Source organism: Oncorhynchus gorbuscha, linkage group LG02 (assembly GCF_021184085.1).
Source record: "Oncorhynchus gorbuscha isolate QuinsamMale2020 ecotype Even-year linkage group LG02, OgorEven_v1.0, whole genome shotgun sequence".
NCBI lineage: Eukaryota > Metazoa > Chordata > Actinopteri > Salmoniformes > Salmonidae > Oncorhynchus > Oncorhynchus gorbuscha.
Window position 1 is genome coordinate 21,581,924 of NC_060174.1, and position 15,000 is coordinate 21,596,923.

Consider the following 15,000-nt stretch of genomic DNA (forward strand, 5'->3'; position numbering starts at 1 on the left):
TACAGTATGAGTGAGGTACTATACAGTACTATACATGTTGATGAGAACTAGAACCCTCACAGTACTGTACAGTATGAGTGATTATACTATAGATGTTGATGAGAACTAGAACCCTCACAGTACTGTACAGTATGAGTGATTATACTATACATGTTGATGAGAACTAGAACCCTCACAGTACTGTACAGTATGAGTGATTATACTACACATGTTGATGAGAACGAGAACCCTCACAGTACTGTACAGTATGGGTGATTATACTACACATGTTGATGAGAACTAGAACCCTCACAGTACTGTACAGTATGAGTGTTATACTAGACATGTTGATGAGAACTAGAACCCTCACAGTACTGTACAGTATGAGTGATTATACTACACATGTTGATGAGAACTAGAACCCTCACAGTACTGTACAGTATGAGTGATTATACTATACATGTTGATGAGAACTAGAACCCTCACAGTACTGTACAGTATGAGTGATTATACTATACATGTTGATGAGAACTAGAACCCTCACAGTACTGTACAGTATGAGTGATTATACTACACATGTTGATGAGAACTAGAACCCTCACAGTACTGTACAGTATGAGTGTTATACTATACATGTTGATGAGAACTAGAACCCTCACAGTACTGTACAGTATGAGTGATTATACTATACATGTTGATGAGAACTAGAACCCTCACAGTACTGTACAGTATGAGTGATTATACTATACATGTTGATGAGAACTAGAACCCTCACAGTACTGTACAGTATGAGTGATTATACTACACATGTTGATGAGAACTAGAACCCTCACAGTACTGTACAGTATGAGTGATTATACTACACATGTTGATGAGAACTAGAACGCTCACAGTACTGTACAGTATGAGTGATTATACTATACATGTTGATGAGAACTAGAACCCTCACAGTACTGTACAGTATAAGTGATTATACTATACATGTTGATGAGAACTAGAACCCTCACAGTACTGTACAGTATGAGTGATTATACTACACATGTTGATGAGAACTAGAACCCTCACAGTACTGTACAGTATGAGTGATTATACTACACATGTTGATGAGAACGAGAACCCTCACAGTACTGTACAGTATGAGTGATTATACTATACATGTTGATGAGAACTAGAACCCTCACAGTACTGTACAGTATGAGTGATTATACTATACATGTTGATGAGAACTAGAACCCTCACAGTACTGTACAGTATGAGTGATTATACTATACATGTTGATGAGAACTAGAACCCTCACAGTACTGTACAGTATGAGTAATTATATTATTCATGTTGATGAGAACTAGAACCCTCACAGTACTGTACAGTAGGAGTGATTATATTATTCATGTTGATGAGAACTAGAACACTCACAGTACTGTACAGTAGGAGTGATTATACTACACATGTTAATGAGAACTAGAACCCTCACAGTACTGTACAGTATGAGTAATTATATTATTCATGTTGATGAGAACTAGAACCCTCACAGTACTGTACAGTATGATTAATTATATTATTCATGTTGATGAGAACTAGAACCCTCACAGTACTGTACAGTAGGAGTGATTATACTACACATGTTAATGAGAACTAGAACCCTCACAGTACTGTACAGTATGAGTAATTATATTATTCATGTTGATGAGAACTAGAACCCTCACAGTACTGTACAGTATGAGTGATTATACTATAAAAGTTGATGAGAACTAGAACCCTCACAGTACTGTACAGTATGAGTGATTATACTATACATGTTGATGAGAACTAGAACCCTCACAGTACTGTACAGTATGAGTGATTATACTATAAAAGTTGATGAGAACTAGAACCCTCACAGTACTGTACAGTATGAGTGATTATACTATAAAAGTTGATGAGAACTAGAACCCTCACAGTACTGTACAGTATGAGTGATTATACTATACATGTTGATGAGAACTAGAACCCTCACAGTACTGTACAGTATGAGTGATTATACTATAAAAGTTGATGAGAACTAGAACCCTCACAGTACTGTACAGTATGAGTGATTATACTATAAAAGTTGATGAGAACTAGAACCCTCACAGTACTGTACAGTATGAGTGATTATACTATAAAAGTTGATGAGAACTAGAACCCTCACAGTACTGTACAGTATGAGTGATTATACTATAAAAGTTGATGAGAACTAGAACCCTCACAGTACTGTACAGTATGAGTGATTATACTATAAAAGTTGATGAGAACTAGAACCCTCACATTTACTGTACAGTATGAGTGATTATACTATAAAAGTTGATGAGAACTAGAACCCTCACAGTACTGTACAGTATGAGTGATTATACTATAAAAGTTGATGAGAACTAGAACCCTCACAGTACTGTACAGTATGAGTGATTATACTATAAAAGTTGATGAGAACTAGAACCCTCACAGTACTGTACAGTATGAGTGATTATACTATAAAAGTTGATGAGAACTAGAACCCTCACATTTACTGTACAGTATGAGTGATTATATTATAAAAGTTGATGAGAACTAGAACCCTCACATTTACTGTACAGTATGAGTGATTATACTATAAAAGTTGATGAGAACTAGAACCCTCACAGTACTGTACAGTATGAGTGTTATACTATACATGTTGATGAGAACTAGAACCCTCACAGTACTGTACAGTATGAGTGATTATACTATACATGTTGATGAGAACTAGAACCCTCACAGTACTGTACAGTATGAGTGTTATACTATACATGTTGATGAGAACTAGAACCCTCACAGTACTGTACAGTATGAGTGTTATACTATACATGTTGATGAGAACTAGAACCCTCACAGTACTGTACAGTATGAGTGATTATACTATACATGTTGATGATAACTAGAACCCTCACAGTACTGTACAGTATGAGTGTTATACTATACATGTTGATGAGAACTAGAACCCTCACAGTACTGTACAGTATGAGTGTTATACTATACATGTTGATGAGTACTAGAACCCTCACAGTACTGTACAGTATGAGTGATTATACTATACATGTTGATGAGAACTAGAACCCTCACAGTACTGTACAGTATGAGTGTTATACTATACATGTTGATGAGAACTAGAACCCTCACAGTACTGTACAGTATGAGTGTTATACTATACATGTTGATGAGAACTAGAACCCTCACAGTACTGTACAGTATGAGTGTTATATTATACATGTTGATGAGAACTAGAACCCTCACAGTACTGTACAGTATGAGTGTTATACTATACATGTTGATGAGAACTAGAACCCTCACAGTACTGTACAGTATGAGTGTTATACTATACATGTTGATGAGAACTAGAACCCTCACAGTACTGTACATTATGAGTGTTATACTATACATGTAGATGAGAACTAGAACCCTCACAGTACTGTACAGTATGAGTGTTATACTATACATGTTGATGAGAACTAGAACCCTCACAGTACTGTACAGTATGAGTGTTATACTATACATGTTGATGAGAACTAGAACCCTCACAGTACTGTACAGTATGAGTGTTATACTATACATGTAGATGAGAACTAGAACCCTCACAGTACTGTACAGTATGAGTGTTATACTATACATGTTGATGAGAACTAGAACCCTCACAGTACTGTACAGTATGAGTGTTATACTATACATGTTGATGAGAACTAGAACCCTCACAGTACTGTACAGTATGAGTGTTATACTATACATGTTGATGAGAACTAGAACCCTCACAGTACTGTACAGTATGAGTGTTATACTATACATGTAGATGAGAAGTAGAACCCTCACAGTACTGTACAGTATGAGTGTTATACTATACATGTTGATGAGAACTAGAACCCTCACAGTACTGTACAGTATGAGTGTTATACTATACATGTTGATGAGAACTAGAACCCTCACAGTACTGTACAGTATGAGTGTTATACTATACATGTAGATGAGAACTAGAACCCTCACAGTACTGTACAGTATGAGTGTTATACTATACATGTTGATGAGAACTAGAACCCTCACAGTACTGTACAGTATGAGTGATTATACTATACATGTTGATGAGAACTAGAACCCTCACAGTACTGTACAGTATGAGTGTTATACTATACATGTTGATGAGAACTAGAACCCTCACAGTACTGTACAGTATGAGTGATTATACTATACATGTTGATGAGAACTAGAACCCTCACAGTACTGTACAGTATGAGTGTTATACTATACATGTTGATGAGAACTAGAACCCTCACAGTACTGTACAGTATGAGTGTTATACTATACATGTTGATGAGAACTAGAACCCTCACATTTACTGTACAGTATGAGTGTTATACTATACATGTTGATGAGAACTAGAACCCTCACAGTACTGTACAGTATGAGTGTTATACTATACATGTAGATGAGAACTAGAACCCTCACAGTACTGTACAGTATGAGTGTTATACTATACATGTTGATGAGAACTAGAACCCTCACAGTACTGTACAGTATGAGTAATTATATTATTCATGTTGATGAGAACTAGAACCCTCACAGTACTGTACAGTATGATTAATTATATTATTCATGTTGATGAGAACTAGAACCCTCACAGTACTGTACAGTAGGAGTGATTATACTACACATGTTAATGAGAACTAGAACCCTCACAGTACTGTACAGTATGAGTAATTATATTATTCATGTTGATGAGAACTAGAACCCTCACAGTACTGTACAGTATGAGTGATTATACTATACATGTTGATGAGAACTAGAACCCTCACAGTACTGTACAGTATGAGTGATTATACTATACATGTTGATGAGAACTAGAACCCTCACAGTACTGTACAGTATGAGTGATTATACTATACATGTTGATGAGAACTAGAACCCTCACAGTACTGTACAGTATGAGTGATTATACTATACATGTTGATGAGAACTAGAACCCTCACAGTACTGTACAGTATGAGTGATTATACTATACATGTTGATGAGAACTAGAACCCTCACAGTACTGTACAGTATGAGTGATTATACTATACATGTTGATGAGAACTAGAACCCTCACAGTACTGTACAGTATGAGTGATTATACTATAAATGTTGATGAGAACTAGAACCCTCACAGTACTGTACAGTATGAGTGATTATACTATAAAAGTTGATGAGAACTAGAACCCTCACAGTACTGTACAGTATGAGTGATTATACTATAAATGTTGATGAGAACTAGAACCCTCACAGTACTGTACAGTATGAGTGATTATACTATACATGTTGATGAGAACTAGAACCCTCACAGTACTGTACAGTATGAGTGATTATACTATAAATGTTGATGAGAACTAGAACCCTCACAGTACTGTACAGTATGAGTGATTATACTATAAATGTTGATGAGAACTAGAACCCTCACAGTACTGTACAGTATGAGTGATTATACTATAAATGTTGATGAGAACTAGAACCCTCACAGTACTGTACAGTATGAGTGATTATACTATAAATGTTGATGAGAACTAGAACCCTCACAGTACTGTACAGTATGAGTGATTATACTATAAATGTTGATGAGAACTAGAACCCTCACATTTACTGTACAGTATGAGTGATTATACTATACATGTTGATGAGAACTAGAACCCTCACAGTACTGTACAGTATGAGTGATTATACTATACATGTTGATGAGAACTAGAACCCTCACAGTACTGTACAGTATGAGTGATTATACTATACATGTTGATGAGAACTAGAACCCTCACAGTACTGTACAGTATGAGTGATTATACTATACATGTTGATGAGAACTAGAACCCTCACAGTACTGTACAGTATGAGTGTTATACTATACATGTTGATGAGAACTAGAACCCTCACAGTACTGTACAGTATGAGTGATTATACTATACATGTTGATGAGAACTAGAACCCTCACAGTACTGTACAGTATGAGTGTTATACTATACATGTTGATGAGAACTAGAACCCTCACAGTACTGTACAGTATGAGTGTTATACTATACATGTTGATGAGAACTAGAACCCTCACAGTACTGTACAGTATGAGTGATTATACTATACATGTTGATGAGAACTAGAACCCTCACAGTACTGTACAGTATGAGTGATTATACTATACATGTTGATGAGAACTAGAACCCTCACAGTACTGTACAGTATGAGTGATTATACTATACATGTTGATGAGAACTAGAACCCTCACAGTACTGTACAGTATGAGTGTTATACTATACATGTTGATGAGAACTAGAACCCTCACAGTACTGTACAGTATGAGTGATTATACTATACATGTTGATGAGAACTAGAACCCTCACAGTACTGTACAGTATGAGTGATTATACTATACATGTTGATGAGAACTAGAACCCTCACAGTACTGTACAGTATGAGTGTTATACTATACATGTTGATGAGAACTAGAACCCTCACAGTACTGTACAGTATGAGTGATTATACTATACATGTTGATGAGAACTAGAACCCTCACAGTACTGTACAGTATGAGTGATTATACTATACATGTTGATGAGAACTAGAACCCTCACAGTACTGTACAGTATGAGTGATTATACTATACATGTTGATGAGAACTAGAACCCTCACAGTACTGTACAGTATGAGTGATTATACTATACATGTTGATGAGAACTAGAACCCTCACAGTACTGTACAGTATGAGTGATTATACTATACATGTTGATGAGAACTAGAACCCTCACAGTACTGTACAGTATGAGTGTTATACTATAAATGTTGATGAGAACTAGAACCCTCACAGTACTGTACAGTATGAGTGTTATACTATACATGTTGATGAGAACTAGAACCCTCACAGTACTGTACAGTATGAGTGTTATACTATACATGTTGATGAGAACTAGAACCCTCACAGTACTGTACAGTATGAGTGTTATACTATACATGTTGATGAGAACTAGAACCCTCACAGTACTGTACAGTATGAGTGTTATACTATACATGTTGATGAGAACTAGAACCCTCACAGTACTGTACAGTATGAGTGTTATACTATACATGTTGATGAGAACTAGAACCCTCACAGTACTGTACAGTATGAGTGATTATACTATACATGTTGATGAGAACTAGAACCCTCACAGTACTGTACAGTATGAGTGATTATACTATACATGTTGATGAGAACTAGAACCCTCACAGTACTGTACAGTATGAGTGATTATACTATACATGTTGATGAGAACTAGAACCCTCACAGTACTGTACAGTATGAGTGTTATACTATACATGTTGATGAGAACTAGAACCCTCACAGTACTGTACAGTATGAGTGTTATACTATACATGTTGATGAGAACTAGAACCCTCACATTTACTGTACAGTATGAGTGTTATACTATACATGTTGATGAGAACTAGAACCCTCACAGTACTGTACAGTATGAGTGTTATACTATACATGTTGATGAGAACTAGAACCCTCACAGTACTGTACAGTATGAGTGTTATACTATACATGTTGATGAGAACTAGAACCCTCACAGTACTGTACAGTATGAGTGTTATACTATACATGTTGATGAGAACTAGAACCCTCACAGTACTGTACAGTATGAGTGTTATACTATACATGTTGATGATTTTTTCTGGCAATTATTATTGCAGCCCAGGAATTTCAGGAATTTGTTTTGTTTCAACTTTTTTTTTTAATTCACAAGTAAATTACTATACGCAAAGTGGTTTGAGTGAGTTTTGGAGGTGAGATTAACTGTTTGGCCAAGATGCACATTGGTAATGCAGACTGTGTGAAGAGTTTTGAAAAAGTGCTTGTTAGCAATTCAAAATAACACTGAGCCAGATGGCGACCACAGCCTCCCCTCTCCTCCACTCTCTCCTCTCAGGCCTGCTGATCCAAGTCAACCATAGAGACAGTGTTACCCACCAGGGTCAACATTGCCCCATGCGGCTAAAAGGAGAAGTGTGTGTGTGTGTGGGGGGGTCGCAGAGTCCATAGCCTCTTAAATAGCTAATCTGTATGAGTGCGGTGGTTGTGGCAATCAGGCTGGCAGGGCGTTGATTGGAGGGGAGGTCCTGGGGAAGAGGCTGCTCCCGCTCCAGCAGTGGACACACACATCACTGAGTCTCGATCCTCTACGCCTCACAGTCGGTCCATCTCTACACACACATCACTGAGCCTCAAACCTCCACGCCTCACGGCCTGTCCATCTCTACACACACATCACTGAGCCTCAAACCTCCATGCCTCACGGCCTGTCCATCTCTACACAAACACATCACTGAGCCTCAAACCTCCAAGCCTCTCGGCTTGTCCATCTCTACACAAACACATCACTGAGCCTCAAACCTCCAAGCCTCTCGGCTTGTCCATCTCTACACAAACACATCACTGAGCCTCAAACCTCCAAGCCTCTCGGCTTGTCCATCTCTACACAAACACATCACTGAGCCTCAAACCTCCAAGCCTCTCGGCTTGTCCATCTCTACACAAACACATCACTGAGCCTCAAACCTCCAAGCCTCTCGGCTTGTCCATCTCTACACAAACACATCACTGAGCCTCAAATCTCCACGCCTCACGGCCTGGTCATCTCTACACACACATCACTGAGCCTCAAACCTCCACGCCTCACGGCCTGTCCATCTCTACACAAACACATCACTGAGCCTCAAACCTCCACGTGTCTCGGCCTGTCCATCTCTACACAAACACATCACTGAGCCTCAAACCTCCACGTGTCTCGGCCTGTCCATCTCTACACACACATCACTGATTGGGATCCTCCGTCTCTTTCTACAGGGTAAGGTATCGATCTGTAAAGGCTCATTACCCTGCCCCAGGTAGAGAAGCAGACTCAGAGCCTTGCAGGAAGAGAGAGCTGGGCTGCTAGGATACAGGTTGATGGTGTGGGCGAGGGAGAGAAAACCCCAGAGGTTGGGCTTCTACTGGGGTAAATATGCATTAGTACACTGCCCATCTCTATTTAAACTCTCCTTCTCTCTTTCATCTCAATCTCTGGGTTTTTCTCTTGGTTATACAAAGAAATGTTCTCCTAAAGTGTTGTGTTTCACAGACAGTACTGTGGCTGGCTGTCTATCTTTCATAGACCTGCTTTCATATAATGGAGGCCCAAAACCATTTACATTTTTCAAACAGCGTAGCTGCATTCATGCCCACGAGGCATTCTTCCACTTTGAGGGGCTCCAGCTGAGCACAGGTGTTCTGTCAGAAGCTGCACCACTGATACATACAGTGGGGGAAAAAAGTATTAAGTCAGCCACCAATTGTGCAAGTTCTCCCACTTAAAAAGATAAGAGAGACCTGTCATTTTCATCATAGGTACACTTCAACTATGACGGACAAAATGAGGGAAAAAAATCTAGAAAATCACACTGTAAGATTTTTAATGAATTTAATTGCAAATTATGGTGGAAAATAAGTATTTGGTCAATAACAAAAGTTTATCTCAATTCTTTGTTATATACCCTTTGTTGGCAATGACAGAGGTCAAACATTTTCTGTAAGTCTTTACAAGGTTTTCACACACTTGCTGGTATTTTGACCCATTCCTCCACGCAGATCTCCTCTAGAGCAGTGATGTTTTGCGGCTGTTGCTGGGAAACACGGACTTTCAACTCCCTCCAAAGATTTTCTGTGGGGTTGAGATCTGGAGACTGGCTAGGCCACTCCAGGACCTTGAAATGCTTCTTACGAAGCCACTCCTTCGTTGCCCGGGCGGTGTTTTTGGGATCATTGTCATGCTGAAAGACCCAGCCACGTTTCATCTTCAATGCCCTTGCTGATGGAAGGAGTTTTTCACTCAAAATCTCACGATACATGGCCCCATTCATTCTTTCCTTTACACGGATCAGTCATCCTGGAAATTGAAGGCCTCTCTAATCTTTTTAAGTGGGAGAACTTGCACAATTGATGGCTGACTAAATACTTTTTTTGCCCCACTGTATGACCATTTCCTCTTTCCCCCAGTGATGTGAGTCAATGAGAGAGGTGTTAAGTGATAAAATGTTACCTTTCTCACAAGTGGCTCCACCGTAGCTGGGCAGACACAGGCACACAAAGGAATTGATCTCGTCGATACAGGTGCCTCCATTCTGACACGGGATTGACTGGCAGTCATCGATGTCTGTCAGGGAAAAAAGGGTTGTGTTCATTAGGCACCAAATGGAAGGAAACATATTGAATCAGGGAGGGATCACCTGGACTTGTCCAATAAGAATGGCTTATTTTTGTTTTAAAATGTATGTCCTAATGAATACAACCAAGGAAAAACAAGGATACACGAGGAGACAGGGTCAGTTACAACAATGCAGTCACTGGACACAGCACATATCTTTTGTCACCATCAGAGATCAACTTTTCTGGGAGTTCTGAGCTCTTTTGAGGAGTTGTAATTAAAAGCTTTGATTCAGCAGCCCATTAATAAGTGGGTGGAGGAGCAGTGAAGCGCATGACATTAATTGTGATGCGTATGCAGGACTTGCCTTCCACTCTGCTGTCAATCCTGGACAGGTTATAGTCTCCACTGGCAGGGAAAAGATGCAGGGAGGAGGCAGTTTGATGTTGGAGTTGTTTGATATTCAGATATTTACACCCATGCAATCATGCTAGAGTTGTACTGACACTTCATACTGTATATGTGAAACTGATGCATGTAGCTGTGATACAGATGAACAAACTCATACAGTATACCAGGAATCCATGCTTGTATACACATGAAAACACACACACACACACACACACACACACACACACACACACACACACACACACACACACACACACACACACACACACACACACACACACACACACACACACACACACACACACACACACACACACACACACACACACACACACACACACACACACACACACACACACACACACACACACACACACACACTTTGTAGAGACGTTTAAGGCCATGGTTCTCCTTTCTGTGTAAAAGCAGAACTATATTTATCTCACTGCTGATCTGGGGCCTTAGGGCAAAATCATTAAAACCACAGCTGGCATCCCAGCAACCATTGCCCTCAGAACATCTGAGTATATCTCGGGGGCCCGGGCGAGAGGGCAGGAGACGGGTATTGAGTAACGTAGGGATCACGCTTTTTATAGTTCTCCAAGTTTGGAAGAGTGTGGAAGGTGGTGTGTCCCTAGGTTGGATTACAGGGATTTGATGGCGAGGCGTGTTGGATAAAAGCAGCTTGTGGTGGTTATCAAAGCGGAGAGAAGAAAGGCAGGAGTTAGTCTGAATCCACACTGGGACGGCCTGCCATGTCTAGACGATGAATCAACAGACCAGGAGGGAGGGATTACTACAGCACACATACAGAGACGTATGGAGGCTCTGACTGGTGCAGTACTGTATATATAGCAGGGCTTTCAGCTGGGTTCTCTAGTACTGCAATGTTTCTCTGCTAATCAGGAAGTGTGATACTTTGGAGTACAGAAGAGTTGAAAGCTGGCCACTCATCCATCCCATTGTCTGTGAGGTGGTACCACAATCCTCCAAAGAAGACTTGGTTTAGCTCAACTCTGACCCCCATGCAGAGCAGCACTTGACTCTCAACAATGACAGGAAAGAGGGAACATACTGCTGGGCCGGCCCTGGCCTCTTGAGCGTCTCCCCTCCCTCCTCATCCCATCCTCCTCCAGCTTCAGACACAGCAGGCATAACAGAGGAGAGCAAAGAGAGGCCAGAGAGCTCATTCAGTGGCCACTCAGTGTCCACCCAGCCCAGCTGGCTAACTGAGGATAAACTGTAGTCGGGGCAGGTGGTGGACGGTGGAGGGCGGCTGCTGCCCAGCCTTCTCTGGCTTCCTCCCCAGGACAACACAGGCAGGCCTGAAAGCCTAGCAGCTATTCTCCATCCCTAAGGACTCCCTGCAGCAGCCGGTGGAGGATTGTGAGGATTGTTCATCGGCTGGCAGAGGAGAGAGAGGGGAGAGAGAGAGTGAGTGAAAGAGCGAGTGAAAGAGGCCAGACTAACTGGGGAAGGGGGGGGTACCACTGACAAATGTGCAGTCTCAGCCTAGATGACATGGCTGAGAGAGAGAGAGAGAGAGAGAGAGAGAGAGAGAGAGAGAGAGAGAGAGAGAGAGAGAGAGAGAGAGAGAGAGAGAGAGAGAGAGAGAGAGAGAGAGAGAGAGATTGCAGTCTTGGCCAGTCCACCCACCAACCACCCCACTCTCGTCTCTATGGGGTGTGTATGCCAGTCCAGTGTAATACTATTTAGGGCCAGGCCCCTCTATTCCTGCTGTTTCCAGTTCTGGAGGGTTTTTCCCCCTACTTCACCACAGCAAGATTTATGCTTTCAATTCCAGACGCGGCCAGGGCATCTGTGAACATGGAGACAAATAAAAAGTAAACAGCTCTCTCTTTTATAAATGTGAATTTCGACGCAATCAACAATTTCACGCCAATGAATCCCAGCAGGTTTCTCCCCTGGGCCCAGTTAGAGTCCACAGACTAGAATCTAATAAAGGAGGCAAATAAACGAAGAAAGGATCAATATCATGACCAAGGACTTTCTCTCAGTCAGACAGACCAGCATTAAAAAAGTTCCCCAGGCATATTTCCTCTCCCTCTCATTCACGTTCTCTCCCTCTCCTGTTCTCTCTCCTCTCTCTCCTACAATGGTGATGCTGTGGGGTTCAAGTCTTAATGATTAAAAATGTAAAGGCATGTGACACAGGCAGACAGAAGTCATTTGCCATGCAGGGGTAGAGAGGGATTCATTGAGTCATTCATTCATTCATTCTCTCTCTCTCTCTCTCTCTCTCTCTCTCTCTCTCTCTCTCTCTCTCTCTCTCTCTCTCTCTCTCTCTCTCTCTCTCTCTCTGTGTGACTGTCAGGATCAATGCAACATCACCAAGCCCTGCCACAGACACACAGATGACAGTCTCTCTCTGCCATGCTGCATGATACCCACATTCCTAAGTCAGTCGGCTCCTCACAAAACAGACACTACAGTCTACCTGAGAACTAATATGGTCTACCTTACATAAAACTATCCATACAGACAGTATATAATCTACAGCACCTGGAAACCAGAGGAATGGATGGCTAAATTGGCATTGCACAGTGAAGTCACAATCTATCTCAGTTGGCTATTCATAACACAGACACTAGTACTATACTATACCTTGGTGCAAGGAAAGACGTTACTGTAGCTACCATCCACTTAGAGTTTCCTCTGAGGCAATCAACACATCAGCATTCACCTATAAAGTCAGCATTCCATTCATTAAACAGGCATTACGATGAGCATCAGAGTTAACCACCCACAGGAAATAACCCATCGTTTGCAGCAAAGAAGCCATCACCCACCTCAGTTAACATTCACACTGACAACCCCATGAATGAAAACTAAAATGGCCGCATTGAGCAAGTCAACATCTCTGGAGTGTATTTGTTGGCCTTGGAACCTAATGATAACCATTTCCTTGACACTTTATGATAACCATTTCCTTGACAGCATCTTAAAGGGATCATTATCTGAAGGATGGTTTCTGCCACTTAAAACTCTGTGGAGTGTTTTGGATCCACAGCGGGCAGCACCAGGGTGATACACGTCTGCCTGCACGTCCTAAATCCAAATCAAATCAAATTTTATTTGTCACATACACATGGTTAGCAGATGTTAATGCGAGTGTAGCGAAATGCTTGTGCTTCTAGTTCCGACAATGCAGTGATAACCAACAAGTAATCTAACTAACAATTCCAAAACTACTGTCTTATACACAGTGTAAGGGGATAAGGAACATGTACATAAGGATATATGAATGAGTGATGGTACAGAGCAGCATACAGTAGATGGTATCGAGTACAGTATATACATATGAGATGAGTGTGTAGACAAAGTAAACAAAGTGGCATAGTTAAAGTGGCTAGTGATACATGTGTTACATAAGGATGCAGTCGATGATGTAGAGTACAGTATATACATATGCATATGAGATTAATAATGTAGGGTAAGTAACATTATATAAGGTAGCATTGTTTAAAGTGGCTAGTGATATATTTACATCATTTCCCATCAATTCCCATTATTAAAATGGCTGGAGTTGGGTCAGTGTCAATGACAGTGTGTTGGCAGCAGCCACTCAGTGTTAGTGGTGGCTGTTTAACAGTCTGATGGCCTTGAGATAGAAGCTGTTTTTCAGTCTCTCGGTCGCAGCTTTGATGCACCCGTACTGACCTCGCCTTACATTTACATTTACATTTAAGTCATTTAGCAGACGCTCTTATCCAGAGCGACTTACAAATTGGTGCATTCACCTTATGACATCCAGTGGGACAGTCACTTAACAATAGTGCATCTAAAACTTAGGGGGGGGTGGGGTGAGAGGGATTACTTAACCTATCCTAGGTATTCCTTAAAGAGGTGGGGTTTCAGGTGTCTCCGGAAGGTGGTGATTGACTCCGCTGTCCTGGCGTCGTGAGGGAGTTTGTTCCACCATTGGGGGCCAGGGCAGCGAACAGTTTTGACTGGGCTGAGCGGGAGCTGTACTTCCTCAGTGGTAGGGAGGCGAGCAGGCCAGAGGTAGATGAACGCAGTGCCCTTGTTTGGGTGTAGGGCCTGATCAGAGCCTGGAGGTACTGAGGTGCCGTTCCCCTCACAGCTCCGTAGGCAAGCACCATGGTCTTGTAGCGGATGCGAGCTTCAACTGGAAGCCAGTGGAGAGAACGGAGGAGCGGGGTGACGTGAGAGAACTTGGGAAGGTTGAACACCAGACGGGCTGCGGCGTTCTGGATGAGTTGAAGGGGTTTAATGGCACAGGCAGGGAGCCCAGCCAACAGCGAGTTGCAGTAATCCAGACGGGAGATGACAAGTGCCTGGATTAGGACCTGCGCCGCTTCCTGTGTGAGGCAGGGTCGTACTCTGCGGATGTTGTAGAGCATGAACCTACAGGAACGGGCCACCGCCTTGATGT

The 15,000-nt window shown here is 41.4% G+C and overlaps 1 protein-coding gene across 1 annotated transcript in view; it reads right to left on the reverse strand.

The window, feature by feature from the left end:
- Nucleotides 1-15,000, reverse strand: part of ncanb (neurocan b) — a 380,232-nt gene that overhangs the window by 57,182 nt on the left and 308,050 nt on the right. Inside the window, exon 11 of the mRNA XM_046304575.1 lies at nucleotides 10,068-10,181. Within this exon, the coding sequence (XP_046160531.1) occupies nucleotides 10,068-10,181 (114 nt within the window). The remainder of the gene's footprint in view (nucleotides 1-10,067; nucleotides 10,182-15,000) is intronic.